The sequence below is a fragment of the Lygodium microphyllum genome, chromosome 13 (assembly GCF_053477565.2).
Source record: "Lygodium microphyllum isolate KBCC chromosome 13, Lygodium_microphyllum_v1.1.10, whole genome shotgun sequence".
Taxonomy (NCBI): Eukaryota; Viridiplantae; Streptophyta; class Polypodiopsida; order Schizaeales; family Lygodiaceae; genus Lygodium; species Lygodium microphyllum.
Window position 1 is genome coordinate 60,913,614 of NC_141147.1, and position 18,790 is coordinate 60,932,403.

Here is an 18,790-nt window from a genome sequence, read left to right on the forward strand (position 1 = left end):
AGAGACATAATATTTCCATGCCACTCTAACGATCCTAAGTTTTCACCTTTGGGAACACAAAGAGGACCCCAACTCTAAGTCCCACAACAAACAGGTCCCTCACTCCTCTCAGCACGACAAAGCAAGGAGCCTATGTCTCTTAACAATAATATATTGTGCATATAATCTGTTAAAGCATTGGTTTTTTTTCACAATAATATACCTAAAAAGTGTGTCAAACATATTCCATTGAATTATTTTAGAAATTTAACAACTCATCCTATGGGCATGGTTAAGATGATAACTGTACTATACATCAAATAGTTGTAAGCATAGATATAGTTTCTCATAGGCAAGCACCTCATAATTCTAAGTTATATCCACATCACCGTTTCCATGCTATGAACAACCACACTAGGTATACTTGCCTCTCGATCTATGGAATGCTATTATGGAGAGTACTTTTTGAAAAGAAAATGATGTTTAAAATCTATCTTGTCTACTCCTAAAGCAAACTATGCATACATTCTATTAACCTAGATCAATCAAATAATGAAACCAAACCAAGATAATTTACGCTTGTCTTGTGTCACCAATGAAAACAATGTAGAACGAGCCATTTTTTGTAACTAATAAAATCATGTTGTAGCTATAGTTTATATCTTGGCACCCATGCAATGTCACTAGGCATACATGGAGTTTGTAATCCCTCCCTTATCTTTGTTCAAGGCCTATTATATTCTATACACTCAAAGAAGTTTCATAAGACACTCATTAAGCTAAATATTTGTATGTTTTCTCATACAAATATTGCTTTTCAAGAGGAAAATCTCAAGGCCAAGAAGACCCTAGACTTTGGCCTTCTTTCCCCCCAAATTGAATAGAAAGAAAGGTCCTTGTTCCAATTGACTTTTTGGAGGAAGAAGCTAAATTCCTAAATGCCACATGGGAGACCCTAAAATGGGTTAAGAAGCAAGAGCAAGGATCACATGTTGATACACTCATTCCACTAGGACTACTAGACAACAATCTACAAGCTTCTTGACATCCAACTTGGTCATATGGAGTATTTACCTTAGCACATGATGGTACTTATCTATTCACAACTATTAATTTTACTACTTTACTCAACATGAGTTTGTTTCAACACAATATATGCTTTTCCCACTTGGGCATCTACATGTCCACAAAACTCACAAAACCCTACAAGAAAGCATAATGCTAAATGTATCTACAGGTTCTTAAATTGTCTCTATCCATTTATGACATTTTTCATCCCTAGATTTAATGTAGAAGCACAATTCTTTGGTTTGATCACTTGTAATTTACTATTATTAGGAGATTGTACTTTTGGTACCAAGAAATCCCATGACTTCAACAAAGTACTCGAAATTCCTGAAAGATGCTTTAGTCCTCATAAAGGGACTCACAAGCAACTCTCTATCTCAACATGGATCTAATAATCCTACTAGAGGAAGTAGATGCTCACAATTCACTGTAGACCCAAAAACTATGGGTTTGAATCATCTATCTTTATTATTCAATGGAAGGATTTGCCAATTAACAAATCACTATTTAATGACATGTGCAAGTGCCTTTAATGCAAAAGCATGGTCACAATTTCCATTTTGAGAAGAAAGACTATCCCCTTATGATCCATATTATGTATTGCAAGGGATAATTAGACATGCTTAACCCGAAGATATGCTTTTAGTGATTTTTCTTTTCAATAAATGAACTCTGTCAAATATTGTATTTGACAATGTTGTCTTTGGATGGAAATTTTGACCCTCTCTAAAGGCTATATTGTAGAAACATATTAGACTTTTGTAGTAGCACATACATGTTGTAATTGCCATGAATATGAAAATATGTTTTATTTCAAGGCTTATGATTATGTTGCTACCACTTGCATTGACATGATTGAGGATAAATCCTTATGTGTACAACTCATGTGAAATCATATACCATCTAGACCCTTCGAGATGGATGATGTTATGCATGCCTTTGTGGATAGGCTTTAACTATTCTTGAGAATCCTAACCTTGGTGTAGGGTATATGCACACAATGCAGGTGGGTTCCTCAAAGCAATATGCCACTCTAGACTTCACCATAACATAATTTGAAATGCCCTTGAAAACACATGTAGAAGTCAAAAAAGTGCTACGAAAAATTGTTAGAGGCTTAGAACATCCAAAGAGAAGCCTAGAAGAAGTGAAAAAAGGCTTGCAAAAGAGATACAAAGAGAAGTCTAAAGGAAAAGTCTAAGAGAAGGTCTAGAGAGTCTGGGGTCAAGGGGGGGTTTTGGAGGGAAATTTAGATGTTGGAGGTCCCAAGTTGAGAGGAATGTTCAAGGCTTGAGATCCAAAGAGGAGCCAAGTGAAAAGAGTAAGAGAGGAGATAGAATAGTAGAGAGAGAGGTGATAGGAGAGAAAAAGCTAGGGAAAAGAGACACAAAATAGAGAAGTAAAGAGAACATAGAGGAGAAAGAGGAGAGAGACTACAAGAGAAAGGAAATAGAAGAGAGAGAACTACAAAGAGGTGGCAAAGAAGAGAGAGAGATTGTGGCAGGTGAGGTGAGTGGTGTATAGTGAAGGAGTGGAGTGTGGTGGTGTTGCGTGAGGTGGAGTGGAGTGGAGTGTATGAGTGAAGTGTAAAGATGGAGTGAGATAGAGTAGAGATGGAAAAAGAAATGAGAAATCCATTGAGAGAAAAAAGCACATTGACTTCTATTATTCTCTTATTAACCTTTTTACAAGAAAGTTTCAAGTTTTATTGAAAAGAAGGATGATACAAAAAATCTTCTTACATTTTCTATTTCTCTAGAACCCTCTTTTTGAGATAGACTCCATGAAGTTCTTGAGATTTCTATTAAGAGAAAAGATCTCTATAAACAAATGTGGACCCAAGGTCTAGTTTTAAAAAATATAGATTTAGGGTCTTGTCCAAAAAGGATCAAGAAATGGGTTCACGAGTCTAGTCCTAGCTTTAGAGTCTTGTCCAAAAATCAGGTCCACATTTGATTTGAAAATCTTGGTTCCAATTCAATCCAAAAAAGAACTAAGAGAAATATCTAGGAACGTCTCTATAAAAGTCCATGTCAGCTAAATTAACATAGTCTATAAAAGTAGAGAAAAAATAACTTAACAAAAGTATGTTGCTATTATGTCTACATAAGTGGTATACAAATCGAAAAGCATATTATATGCTTCATACATAAGTGGTCTACAAATCAAAATGCATATTCTACAATGTGTACATAAGTGGTATACAAATCAAAAAACATGTTTTGTGATTTATATATAAGTGATCCACATATCAAAAAGCCTATTCTATTATACATGCATAAGTGATGTACACTTGTATAAGTCCTCTATCATACAAAAATTTGAAAGTTAAATCACTAAAGCTAATGAAATAGGCCATATTAATCAATGACAAGCAAGTATTAGAACAACCTTGCTCTAAAGTAATGGCACATCTACCTAATGAATTCCATATAGTTGGAATTGACAAAACTCTTAATAAACCTTCTATTTTTTGCAAAATATTGTTCATATAACTTGTATTGGAAAAATTTAATGGCAAAGACTATGAAGATGCACAAGTTGCAATTAAAGAAGTACAATCATATATTCAAGACTTTTAAAATGTTACAATGCTAAGACTATACTACGATATAATAAAGAGCTTTCCTTTCCAATTGAGACCTTGAAAGTACATGAAAACAGATTTTAATTATGCTCATTGCATATACATCAAATACAGAATACTATTAGCTTCCATACTTAGTGCATCTAAGGATGTCATCAAAGATTTTCAAGCTAAAGATACAATTTACTAGCATGTTGAATCAACCCAAGTGTTCTAAGACACACATAAATACTAGCCCATTACATATACACCAAATACAATGTACTACTAGCTTCCATACTTAATGCATGTAAGGATGTCATAAAGCAATTGAGACTACAATCTTACTAGCTTGTTGAATCAATCCAAGTGACCTTGATTAATCTACCCAATTTCGTTTTTAGCATATGCTAACGGATTTTAATTATGCTCATTGCACATACATCAAATACAGAATACTATTAGCTTCCATGCTTAGTGCATCTAAGGATGTCATCAAAGATTTTCAAGCTAAAGATATAATTTACTAGCATGTTGAATCAACCCAAGTGTTCTAAGACACATAAATACTAGCCCATTACATATACACCAAATACAATGTACTACTAGCTTCCATACTTAATGCATGTAAGGATGTCATAAAGCAATTGAGACTACAATCTTACTAGCTTGTTGAATCAATCCAAGTGACCTTGATTAATCTACCCAATTCCGTTTTTAGCATATGCTTTGTAAACATTCTAAGACACTTCTCTCACACAAATATTCCACTGAAATTCGATGTCTTCATAACCTAGTCTTCATGAATATTAAGCATTTCATCTCACAAGCCATCAATTTGTTAACATCAAAGTGTCATGATAGCCTAACACACATAGAGGTAATGATCGCCTACTATCAATCAAGATACACAATCAAACCCTCTCAAATTGGACCAATATGTTATTCCAATAATCAAGCCACCACTGCTAGTACACACATTCATTTACTAGCATAGTAAATATCAAAAATGGGTTTGAAAAAGTGCAACTATAGTGGCTTGTCTCGTCAACACTAAATGTAAAATGTATCTGCAAAAATTACTAGAACTACTTTGCTAGTAGGCTTCATGTAAACCCAAGGGCCACTCTTATGATGGGTGGCGATCCTTAGGTAATTGCCACACAAGCACATCGTTATGGGTTCTAGAAGTGGGTCAATGCTAGCACGATGCATAAGTATCCCTTGATGTGGATCAAGGCTAGCATGATATACAAGTATCCCTTGACGTACTCATGTAGTTTCAAAGGCTACTCATGTCTCCCATTTAGTTTACCTCCTCTACTAGAAAATGAGCAAGGCACTTGGCACTCTTGGGTAGGAGCTCCTATTTACAAATTTTATATGATATATTGTACTACTTGCATAAGAAGATTTCCAATTCAATTTCTCTTCATGTGTCTTATTTAGCTGAACTCATTTGCTTGAAAACAAGGCAAAGGAGAAGAATTTATCACCAAAAGAGGAAGGGACTTTATCCTCATCATTATTTTCAATTAAAAAAGAGGCTTGGATACCTTTATAGTTTCACACTCACATTTTTAAATATTAACAAGAGGCCTCATTCAAATGGTTACAAGCCATCATGAACAATAGGCCAATGCAAGGTGTAAGGAGCAAACTTTTTGAGCTTTGAAGCCTACTTTTTTTGGTAACCCCATGTTTTTCTTTCACAGTCCACTTGTTCCATCCTTTGACGCCGTTGCATTGTTGTCGCTACCATCATCACGAGCACCATGTTCTTTCCCTCTTTTTTCCTCTCTCTCTCTCTCTCTCTCTCTCTCTCTCTCTCTCTCTCTCTCTCTCTCTCTACCTACCTGGATTGACTATATTTTAGTATTTACTAGAAATGGTTTTCAATTTTTTTGAAAGCAAACATTTTTGCTACATTACAGCCTAGAAGCGATTTCAACAAAGGTAAGCTCATTGACTATCACATAATGGCATCAGGAATGGTGTTGCAACATTATTATCTATATTTCATTCTAAACTCAAATCTTTGAAAAAATATATTTCAAAGATCAACAATTTGTTAAAACCGCAATTTTGAGATCCATAAAGGCACTATATCTGAGTGTTTAATGCAATAATGATCACAAAGAACTCCATTCCTTAGCTAGATAAAGAGGTGATAGGTAACGCATCATTCCAATTTTCACTTTGAAATACCACATACCTACAATCTGAAACACACATGCACGCGCATGCGCGCACAGATTAGATGAAGGTCCAAAGCTATTATTGTAGGAGAAGATTGTTAGAAATGTGTTTAGCCGAGGAGGGCACATATTGAAGGCTAAAGCAGAAAACACCTCACTAGCTTCTCATTGAAACACATACACACACGCTCTCTCTCTCTCTCTCTCTCTCTCTCTCTCTCTCTCTCACAATTTGCAGGCCTGGCTGACCTCAAAGAATGCCATTTAAAAAATGGGTAAAGAATCTCTGCCGATGTTATACAGATCAGAAATGGATAGGATCAAGGAAAAGATGTAAGCTATCTCTTACTGCTTGACCTCTTTCTCATTCATGCACTTGAACATATTCCCATAGAGAGATATGGTAACCCATCAGCCAACAGTTGAGAACCCATCAGTAAGGCAGTACCAATCAACTGCCAGCTTGACCCTTGCCCTTCATTTCCATCACTCACTTGTAGCCTTTCATATTCATCATTAGTTGCCAGCTAAGGTTTCTCTTTGTCAACTTACTATGCTTCTCTCAGAATCAGAATATTCTTGCGCGGCTGTGCATCTTGCACGCAAACCAAGATCTCGTCTCCCAGCCTTCGGTAACTTCTTAAACTCACTGTACTTTGAATTCCCATCTGAATGAGAATAGCATACAGAACACGTGGGTTAGTCTTGAATTGTGATAGTCAATTTAAAGAATCACAACCAAATGCAAAACAAAGGACAAATATGTCTTGAATTGTTATAGCTGATTAAAGAATCACAACTGAATGCAAAACAAAGGACAAAAAATGTGACAAGCTTTTCCCAATAAGGTAACTGCCTTTGCCATTTAGTTGGATTAACAATGCATCCATTTGTGTATCATCCCCTACCACCTTCAGGAGGAAAGTCAAGAAGGTCAAACCAGTAAGCACCTCACATACCACTCAACCTTCAAGTCGTAGCGGAAGGTTTCGCCTTGATTAAGGTTTTATACAACTGAAACATCATAACGACTAGTCACTATCCCGACTGCATGATTGAGAAAGATCAGAAGCCCAAGGACAAGTGTATGTTACCACATACCACTTGACCTTTAAGTTAAAAATGAAAGGTTTCTCCTTGCCACACAGTTAAGATGTTTTAGGACTGAAACATCATAATGACTCATCACTATCCCAACGCCCACAATCACCATCAACCAGAAGAGAGATTTCCCACACAACTACCAAGACGGTTACAAATATGCCACCCCTTGTTGATGGTGGTTTGTTTTAGCATCTCATTGAGGGTGATTTGGTGAACAAATTTACTACCTTGTCACAAGATCCCATTGCATTAGCTCACCTTCTCAGCCCTGTGCAAAAGAGTGTGAAGATATGCTAGGGTTTGCATTGGGGAAACACAGAAAATACGGCCACAACTAAAACATAGACTCAAATAGCGGCGTGCAAAACTCAAACCCTAAACGCAGAAAACAAAACACGAAATGCAAAACCCCAAATGCAAAATGAAAAACACAAACTGCCAAAACACAACCACAAACAAAGGAGAAAGAGAACTCGAAAGTGAATGAATCAATGCTGTAAATGAAGGAGAAAATATACGTGTGTATTCCAGTGACTCCTCCATCGAAACCTTATGGATACATTCATGTTCTAGTGTCTGCACCATTAGCACTATATAAACAGCCCCAGCCTATTTCTACCTATCCACCTCCTACTCCTTACCCCCCTCCTATGAAGATATACTAGGATTTGCACAAAGCATAGTACGGGGAAGTTTCAGAAACGAGGAAAACAGAAACAGGAAATACTGGAGTTTTGGAGTTTTGGCCAAATTTTGGAAACGGGGAAACCACGTTTCAGATTGTACACTAAAATAAATACAGTATTATGTGGGTATGTAAATATATCAATGCCTACAACAACATGTATCCAAATTTTATACAAAACTTTTCAGTCTTCATGTCATATGACTGTAATCGTGATTCATTACACATATCACGACTCACTAGTGAAGATTGAGGAGTCGACTCAAGACTGAGGACTCAATGGTTGAAACTTAAGACAACTTAACACAATTAAGACTGACTATGTCATGTGAATAATCTGTCAAAACTCCAAAGTCCAGTGAGGCTATAAGTATCAACATCAATGAACAACTGGCAACTGTAGTCTGGAGTCTGGACTTTGAACTCTGCACTGCTAAACTGACTCTTGTATATCACGAATCACGAGTCATGACTCATGACTCATCTGAACTCTGAGGATCTGTGCACCATCACCTTGTCCGACTCCGAGAACCCTGATCGAGAAGTTGATGAAGCAGCCTCAGCCTCAGCCTCAGACTTTGGCTCTGACTCTGCCTGTGATACATGACCACGTGTGGCCCTCACTCTAACGCTCCTCCGTGCACCAGTCTCATGCACCGGTGCCAATAGCTCCTCATAGAGCATGGAGTAGATATTCCGCTCCTCCTCTGGTATCTGCAAGATGTCACGTATCTTCTCTATATCAATCTTATCAACAATCACATGTAAAGATGAACGAGACAAAGATATATCATATGAAAGAAGATTCAACATGTTCAATAATCATACATATCGCAATTTACAATCCAATTTCCAAGCAAATTAGCAATGTTAAGTGTGAAGGACTCAAGGTTAAAAAGTTAATTATGTATAATATTAATCATTACCTTCTCTATGGAGACGATGTGGGCCTTTGCAGACCAATCAAACAAGCCCTCTCGAGCTGAGAATGTTATCGACTGAGATGGCTGAGCGGTGGCAATATGAGTCTGACCTTTAAATTGCCCCCTGCCATCACCTGCCTCCCCTGCTGGGGGTTGCCCTACTGGGGAAAGGGACTGAGACTTAGATTTGGGTGATGTGCCTCTAGCCTTTGATCGACACTCGTCGTCAAAATGACCAGCCTTTTGACAATGTTGACAATACCTATTCTCTTTAGGTACATTCTGCTACCCTTGTTTGAGTTGTGACTGGGAGTTTCCTTGTGATACCTCAGACCAATTTTGTTTTTTATTTTGAGTGGAGGTTTGATTTTGTTTGTCCTTCCCTTGTTGCCCCTTTTGAGAATGAGTAACAAGAGCCCCCTCTTAAGGAAAAATTCATATGAAATCGATCGAACAACCGTACGTAACGCAATAGCTAACACTCAAATTCACAGAAAGTAGACATGGTAAACTTTAAAACTATACCTTCCACAAAATTGAAGTATTTCCTAGAAAGTTTGTTCAAAAACAATGTGACTTGGGAGCCCCCATAGTGGAGAATTCGGCAAGAGGTCACCGATACTCAACCAACTTGACTTTCAAATCATCACGGTCAGTGATTTTAAAGAGTTGGAGCTCATGGTCAAGATTTATACGACGGGTCCTATCCCGAATCGCATAGCGATCAGTCAAGTGTGCCTATCGATCTGACGCTAAGTCAAAATGCTGAAGCTGAGAATGAAACTCAAGCAATAAGCCTTGCAGCATCAGCTCGACGATAGCGGAGGCATCCCTAGCCTTCCATGAAGGCACAACCTCGTATGGAACAAGTACGGGATCGGGTTGGAGTTCCAATCCATGCACAAGATCCCATAGCTTCTGGAAGTCAAGAACATGTCATATTAAGTTTGACCAAGTGGTAAATTTTGACCCGTTAAAATGAGTCTTATCATTGAAAGCATGCTTGGCAAAAGAAGAGGTGAAACCATGAGGTGTCGGAAAAGTGGGATAAGATGGAGATGGAGGGTAAGATGCTGGTGGTGGGTGTGTCTGATAGAAAGAGTGAGGAGAAAAAGATGGGTAGGCAAAAATAAGTTGGGAGTGTCCAATGAGTGCCGATTGATGCGAAGATACTGAAACATGAATGTTTTCATAAGGTGTCAATGGAGATGGAGACACTTGGATACGAAAGCCCTATCCAAAGCTTGGCTGGGATATAGCAGAATGATCAGGAGGTCCACTAGGTAATGCTATAGAGGCAAGCAGTGGTACTAACTGATTCACACGAGAGAGAGACTGGGGGGGATACTCAAGCTACAATGATCCCAAAAGTGTGTGAGAAGTAGGTGGAATATCATCCGATGGAGGTAACGATGAGGTTCTAAAGGCGATGCCTATGTTTCTATAACCCCCCGGTGCGGTGTGATGTGCAACATGAGGTGTTTGAAAGGGGAATGTAAATGGTGTAAAAGAAAGTGGAGAAGCAGTGGAAAAATCTGGTGGAATGGATGGCTTTTGAGTGGTGTGAAAGGTGCAAATGCAGTTTGTTCATTTTTACCATTTAATGATTGAAAATGAAATGATGATGATAATGATGCACCATGCAATGTAGGAATACGAACACCAAATTCATTCTGATTTTAATAAGTAAACTGAAAAGAAGGAAGGGTAGAAGAAGAAGTACCTAGCTTTTTCTTATAGTCTCCACGACATGTGTTAACATATAATAATTGGTCCTCAAGAAAACCTTTTCCATAGTCAACTGATTGTACTCTATCTTTCTTATGATTTCTACTAGTATATTGCAAAGCAAAGAGGTAAAAGACGAAGAAACAAAAGACGAATCTAAAGTACCTTGCACCGAAGTGGGCGGAAGAGGATGAAAGAATGAAACGTACTCCAAATCTCTTTCTCCAACAGGGGGGCCCATCCCTAAGGGAGGCCTCAATGGTCCTGCAATATCATCAGATTTATGCGCAACATCTGAAGAGACAAATTCTTGTATACCTTCATTAAGTAGCTTCTCCTGAAGGGCAATTCTTCAATCGAGCTTCTCAATCTTCTTTCATCTAAAGTCCATGATCACATGATATTCTTCAATGGAAAGCTTGTATTGCCTTTCTTCCATGTTGTCAGAAGTGTCTTCCACCATGTCGGAACTTTGTGGAGTAAGCTATCTACCCACTCTCACACAGTTCTCGGCATAGGTTGTTCTAGAGACTGAGTTGGTATTGATGTATTCGAAGTCATTTGAGCCTAATATTGTTTTTGCTTCTCGCTGAGAGCTTTCAAATCAAAGGCCTAAGTTTCTCAGAGAGTACCAAGCTCTGATACCATGTAAAGAAATACTCTGACACAGAAACACAAATAACAATCGTACGACAAAGCACACAAACTGATAAAAAAGCACAGTTAGGGTTAGGGTAACTCAGAGACAATGAACACAGAAAATAATTGAAGTGATATAACTGCTGAATATACAATGCTCATGCAGCAAACACACTATGCAATGAATGAATACTGAACCTCGAACTCCTGTATCTCAAGGATCATGGCAAGGGTAATGAGCTAGAGAGTGTGTCGTACTTTGAACGGATCTCAAATCGCAACAAGGCAACCTCCGGATGTCGAACAACAACAAACACAGCAATGAGAAGCTTGATCTGATACAGATAGCAACAATGAGGAGAGAGAGACTAAAAACGCAGGCAGGATAGCTTGTAAGAGAGAGAAAACTGCCAAAAACAAGCTGGACTCATTCTTGATGTACAGAAGAGTCTTCAAAATGGAGCGGCTCTATGGTGGGACTCATACCCCAAGTCCCATGTAGTGAGCACTAAGGTTGAGATGTACTCAACTGTTTTTCAACATTTTACTCCAATGGACTACAAGTTGCAACAAAAAAAGTGGCAATCCTCTTGACAGAAGCAAGGGGAATGTGGATATGTATTTCACATGCTTCACCGAATTCCTACTCATGTCCTTTCCTAATCTCAAACAATGACATCCTAATTTTGTGGACAACTTGTATGCCTCTATTTTAGCTTATGTGAAGGCACAATGTCTAGGTACTTTGCAGTGTGCCATACAATTGGCTACAATCTTTGAGAGGTGGGAGAAGCACAAGAGGCTTCGATAACCCAACAATTCTGTTGCTGCAAAAGTGTAAGGGTAAGTCTGAGAGCATTAAAGGTGACACGATAGAATGACTGAAACAGAGAACAGTTGTTTCAAGTGCAAGTAAAATGGTCATAGGCATCGTGAGTGTCCATACTGAAGGCAATCAGACAACAAATGTGAGCATGACTCGGCATTGGATTCAAGTAGTGAGCTGGATGGTGCAACAGAGAGTTTGAAATCCACCAATTTGAGGTTTGCGCAATAGCATAACCGTGTTCCCAAATGTTCCCATAGGTTGAGAACAATGCTCTAGGGCTTCAACCCTACATATGTCCTCTTTGGTAAGCATCAACAAGAGGTGGGAGAACCATGAAATGTTTAGAACATGAGATTGCAGGTGTTGCTTGCAGATATCTAGGTTTCTGATTGCTCTTCAAAGGGAGTGCGTAGTGGAGGAGACAACCAAGACTTGGTTTGTGCAATCCCTGGAGATGTCCAGGTAGAAGGGCCAAATGTGTGCCTTGGAGGTGGAGTTCTCTTGTCCAAAAATGTAGAAGTCTATTCAAAGTGGACCTCAGCAAGATACAAACGTGGTTTGCCAAACGGGCAGTTTCCAGTTGGTGGTTCAGAGGATTCTTTGTGGTATCTAGTCATTGATGTCATATGGAAAGTTGTCCAAGTTTACTGTCACTTGGATGAGTGCAAGAACAAGAGTTGCTTCCTCAGCATAACTAGGCACTATGGCTGGTAATCTGATCATAGTGGTTACTTGTGGAGGCATTGACATGCACTCCAAGGACGTACACACTTTCAAAGTAAAGGCAACAGTGAGAAGTTCATGTACCAATACACATGCGCTAGAGCTTTGTGGAAATTCATTAAGGCTGACAGCACATTGGTGGATGCAGGCAGGTGCAGCACAGCTGAGGACAGCTGCATTTTTGGTGGGGGAGAATGCAGTGCACCTGATGGTGTGGCTTGCTCACAGAATCTGATCATCAAGTTTGTATGAAGGAGCATCTACAAGTCACAATGCCAGATCATTTTGGTCGTAAGTAGAGCAGGCAGATCACTTTTTTTGTATCGGACAGAGGCAACTAGATCATGTGTTAGTTGGGCTTTTAATATTTTGATGATGCAGCAAAAGTACTCAATTGAGTCAACTATTTGCATTCAAGAAGTCAGGTTGAAAGGCACCTGTTGGCAGCTACAAAAGATAATCAAAGATCATAATCATGATCATGGTAGGTGTCACATTAATTAATTGACTCTTTAACATATGTGGCACATAAGTTAGTGCTAATTAGTTAATGTGAGAGTAGAAGACACCACCTTGGTGACAGACCTTGGTGACAGGGATCAGATAGTGATCAATAGGTGCTTGCGAGGGGAATCAAGGCATCACTTTAGATTATTGTGCAAACACAAATCTTCTTCTCTAAAGATTGTACCGAGTAGTGGGGCAATAAAGAGGAAGTCTACCAAGCGAGCCAGAGTATTCATTTTGAAGGAAAACAAGATTGTTTGCAGCTTGATCGTGGTCAAAGACCGTTTAAGGCAGATTGTGGCCGTTTAAGGCAGATTGTGGCTAGCATCAAGCGCTGTCCCAAAGAGGACACTGAGGAGGCTTCAAGGAATCAAAGTGAAGAGTGCTGGTTGAGTTTATACTGTCGAAGCCATACCCTGTACAATCTGATATTTAACTGCTATGAATACAAGATTTGCAGATCGCTTCCACTTTTTGGGTGCTCTTACCTTTATCTTACATTGTGTAATTAGGACCTAGTGTCTTACAATATCAAACAAAGTGACCAGCACTATAGAGTTCAAACACCAGTGCCCACTATCACCTACACTATTCAGACTTTGCATTTACCAGATCACAGACTATATACACAGGGTTGGGGGCCCTTGTGCAAAGCTTGCTCGAGGCTTGACAACTCACTCATACCACATACTCAAGTCTCATCATTGTTGGAATCAGATGTGTGTAGGTCGGTGAGTCAGACCTCTGAAATCAGTAGAAAAGGGTAAACATACTTGCACCTTTTGGGATTGAAAAAACGGGAGCCCTAGACATGGCGTATATTATGATTTTCAGAAATGATGCTATTTTTCTACTTTCCCTATGTACTGCAATCTGCTGTTATGAACAGATGCAAACATGAGATGTGCACAATGTACGTTCCTGATTTTTTTCCCTTGTAAAATCGGATCAGATATAATTCGGCCCTGGTAAGTGAATCCTATTGCAATCATACTTTCATGCCCATCAGCATTTGCCATATGGAGATGTATGGGAAAAAGTGGCATACGATATACCTAAATGATTATTTCATGCATGTATAATATTCTGACATATGTGTATATCAGCCAACTTTGCATATGGACTTCAAAAGTTACTAACTCACAAATTAGTGCATATGATCCTCTATCATGACCCAAATCAGTCCCAAAGTGTTAAACCTAAAGTGTAAACGCTAAAGGCTCTAGCCCATAACTTTTCGGCAATGATAACATTGCAGATTTCACAACCAGATTCTTGAAACTTTTCAGTTTCTTTGTACAATACTTACTTCAGCTTTCAATGTTACAAGAATCGTGTTTGCTGGACACATTCACCTTCTACAGAACATGCTTTCAAGAGTAACCAAATGCTCCAAGTCAACAAATAAACAACTAAATGAAGAAAGAAGAAACAAAGCATACCTCGACCAGAAAAATTAGAACATTCTTATCTTTCAGAAACCGTAGAACACAAGCATGATATATTTTGTCAGCAGGCTGTCTTCGCAGATACTCCAATATCCAATACCTATCGCTATCATACTGTAGCTTCTTCACTGTTCTACAAACAGCATTTACAGTCAGCATTGATGCCTCTAAGAATCCAGAAGATAAAGGTGGATTCTCTCCTCGCAAAACTGCTTTGATCTGCATTTCATTGCATGCTGGGTAAGAAAGATGCAACAAACTCAAACTTGATGTTGGTAAAATCAATCAAAAAATGAGCAAAGGCTCAACTAAAGTTATGTGAGCTTTGATTGTTCTAAAATGTGTCAACCTTCCAAATGATACCTCAAATGTAACTATCAATATGTAATCTACTCACTCTAGAAAAATGCATAAGCCTTTGACAACTTTTAGTTCCTATATCATGTGCATATCTAGACATTTTATATTTATTATGCCACTATACTAATGTAGTGGTTTAGGCCTTAACAACACTTCCACCACTACAGTACAGTTTGAATTGCAAGATTGATAGAGAGAGGACTCGAGTTGATGATTTAAATATTGTCAAGATTGATATAATACAGAGTCGAATCAAGTTATCAAGTTAGATACTCTCAAGATTAATACTAATTGTACATGGTTGCCCCCTCTAAAGCCCCTTGGCATAATGATGGCACAATATCAATGCCACTTCTTCCACATGTCTCCCGAGGGATTCATTGTCATGTTGGCATACATCAATGTATACTTCTCCATGGGGTACATAGTACTATTAGATGAATCCATCCATCACCACACTAGCTCAAGATTGTGATAGAACGGCACACAAACATATGAGGATGCCGACTATGTCACAAGATGGTGGTGTTTGAGGAGCATTTTATTTGTGGATGCATTGAATATGACGAGATCAAAGGGATATTTCATTACCTCTTTCAGGATAGGTTTTGGTTGCTTCGCAAGGTGATGGACTATGAGGATCAAAGATGCTTGGGATTACGTTAACCAAATCTCCAAACACACACACAACCTTTTGATAAGTAGGAGGTCAAAGTGTCACGACGATGTGAAAATTTTGATGCTTTGCGTAGCATTGGATTAAGTGTCAATCAAATGTACAAATGTGAGGTGCACATGTGATGTGCATGTTATGTTGGAAATCAAGGAAGAGAGGGAGATAGTTAGCAGTAGACTGTTGGAGCTGAAAACGATTGAGTGTACTTGTTGAACTAAAAGTGATAGAATGAAAGTACAACCTTAGATCTAAGGTAGACCTAACCCCTAAGTCAACTAACTCTAGTACTACTAAATGTGGTGACATAACTTATTAGCTTAGTTGTGTTCACCACACTACAAATTGACTAACTAGAACATTGGGCACTATCCATAGAATTGGCAAATTGTAACACCCCCCTGTAGTGCCGATGTGATGAAAGTACAGGAAGATCAATCATCAGGGTAGTAAGTTTGAGGACTTTCAAAAAAACCTCAAAACTTCTCACGAGGGAGTGCTTTGGTGAAACTTTCAGCAACATTTTCCTATGTAGGAACATACATCAAACTAATCTCTCCTGCATAGCATCTCTCTCTAACATAATGGTAATGTACCTCAATGTGAAACACAAGATTCCATGCCACTGCAATAGCACTCTTGACTGTTAGAAAGAAAGGTTGTAAGACCCTCCAATGAAATTTGTAGATCAGCCAATACTCTATGTAGCCATACACACTCAACTATTGCTATGAAGGCTGCCCTATACTCAACCTCACAAGATGAGGTAGCCACTAAATGCATAAACAGCCCACAAAGAAACGGGGTCCACTTGTAGACTACCTAGTATCTAAATCACCAACCCAATCCAAATTGTTGTAAGCTTGTAGATGCAAGTCTCTCTCCCTAGGAAATAATAAAGCATATGATCGAGTACCTTGCACATATCTAAGATTCGCTTGACAAATTACCAATGTACTACCCGTGGGCTATGCATAAACCTGCTCACCTAGGATGTTGCAAACTGTATGTCATGACGTGTGTTGCAGAGGTAAATAAGACTGTCCACATCCTAGCTGTAAATTGCAACATCAAACATCTCTTTACCATCATGGATAGACAACTTGAGCCTTAGTTCCATTGGAGTGCACATAGGTTTGCAATCTTGCATATTAAACCTGTGCAAAAGCTTATCCACACATACTACGATTGCGATATGATGATGCATGCTGATTTTGGGTGAATTGAATCCTCAAATAGTAGTGTAAACAGCCCATATCTCTCATAACAAAAACGTGTTTCAATTCAGCCTTGAAATCTGCAATTTCATGCTCTTTTGGTCTAGTAAGCAACATATCATTTACATATAGAATGATAACCAGCAGGTCACCCCCCCTTCATTGTTAATGTAGAGAGTGGATACAATTGGACTATTTGTAAAGCCAATGCTTGCCAAATAGGCATCAACCTCGGCATACCATGCACAAGGAGCTTGTTTTTATCCATAAAGAGCTTTATGCAATTTGCAGACCATGTGCTCTTTGCCTTTCACCACAAACCCTGGAGGTTGTGACACATGAACTTCATGTAGATCGCCATTCAAGAATGATTTCTTGATGTCCAACTGATGTACTTTCCAGCCATAATTTCCAACCATAGCAATGACATGTCTAACTATACTCATACAGGATGTAGAAGAAAATGTCTCCTCATTATCTATGCCCTTCTTCCATGCATAGCCTTTGGTTACCAAACATGCCTTGTACCTGTCTATAGTACCATCAACCTTACGCTTTTGTTTAAAGACTCATTTGATACCAATGGCTTTCTTGCCAAGTGGCAACTCAACAAGATCCTCAAGTATTGTCGGTGGCAATAGAATCCAATTCTTTCTTGCATGGCTTGCATCCTATGTACATCCTACTAGGCTTCTTCCAAGGAAATAGGCTCATCATCATCTAACAGTGAGCTCATGGACACATACTCATCACAAGAACCATCTACTTCCGAAATATCAGCCAAATGAGCCCCCTGCATGATATGTTGCATGTCTAACAGCCCTCCCAGTGCGCTGAGGTAAGAGAGCATCCATTTAACTCTCCTGGAGAGTTTGCAACAGCCATCTTGGGACTGTTTTTCCTAGATTTACAATAGCCCTTTCTTGTTGCAATACATGTTCCACAATTGGAGGCAAAGCATCATCAAGTACCTGCTATTCGAGAGCATGTGGCCATTTACAACAATCTCCAACCCCAAAGAACATGGTAAGAGGCCTTCAAAAACATCACCCAAGCCATAAGTGGCTGGCATTTCAAATTGATCATGCGAAAAGGCTGCATTTTTAGCAAAAATGACATCTCTACTAACAAACACTTTCTTTGTGTGTGGATCATGCAACTGATAGCCTTTGCTTTCCGAACTATACCCAACAAAAATGCATTTGAAGGCCTTGTCATTAAGCTTGCCATGAAGCTCCTTCGGCACATGTGCACAGATTATGCATCCAAACAGCATAAAGTAGTCAACCTTTGGTTTCTTTCCATGCCGAGCCTCAAAAGGCATTTTTCGATAACATTTGCATGATCTCAATAAACAATTTCCAAAAATTGTTCAAATTTCACTCCCATTTTGCAAGCAAATTTGGGGCTTTAGACAATTTTGGCCAAATTCATCCGAATCAAGGCCAAATTTAGCATTGATCACAAGATTGAGCACTACCCGTTTTACAGAATTCTTCATATTCCCTTCAATTTCCCAACAAAAATTAGAACTTTTCACTGTTTGAGCTCAACTCTATCAAAATTTCATTGGCAAATTTGGGGCTTTTCTAAAATTCCGCCAATTCATCAAAATCAAGGCTCAATTTAGCCTCACATGTTACATTTTGGCATTGATCACGCAGCATTTGGGTAACAATTCTTCATAATTTCTGCAATTTCATCTTCAATTTGTATAAAAAAAAACTGGGCCTTTTGCCCAATTTCACTTCCTCAACATCCAAACCACCCTCTCCACATTGTCTTCACGTTTCTTCACTTTTGGGCTGAAAAAAAATCATCTTCTTTGACTGTTGCACATTGAAGAGGTCCTTCATGAGACTGTTCATGCTGATTTCCATCAAGATTAAAGACAAATTGCATTCTTTGGGTGCACTTATTGGGAAAATATTATTTATTTCCTCTGATGTTCACATAATCAGAGCATTCTCTGCCACTTATGTCTGAGTTCAGTATATTGTTGATTGCCGCCTTGTTTGGGTAATATTTTATTTCACAAAATTATTATTTTCAGCATATTTTTATCTCTGGTCATCAAGAAAACAGCAAGAGAAAAATATTATTCTCATATTATTCGACTCCATCAAAGCAAACAGTGACTCTT

At 38.6% G+C, this 18,790-nt stretch overlaps 1 protein-coding gene across 2 annotated transcripts in view; it reads right to left on the reverse strand.

Annotated features, from left to right (window-relative positions):
- Positions 1-5,752: 5,752 nt before the first annotated feature.
- The window catches only part of LOC148026681 (ribonuclease II, chloroplastic/mitochondrial-like), a 74,839-nt gene continuing 61,801 nt past the window's right edge, over positions 5,753-18,790 (reverse strand). Inside the window, exons 13-14 of one of the 2 annotated variants that reach the window (XM_087691150.1) lie at positions 14,392-14,616; positions 5,753-6,479 (exon numbers count right to left, since the gene is read on the reverse strand). In XM_087691150.1, coding sequence (XP_087547276.1) covers positions 6,363-6,479; positions 14,392-14,616 — 342 coding nt within the window. In that variant the 3' untranslated portion in view covers positions 5,753-6,362. The remainder of the gene's footprint in view (positions 6,480-14,391; positions 14,617-18,790) is intronic. The other variant, XM_087691149.1, reaches the window with a different exon arrangement.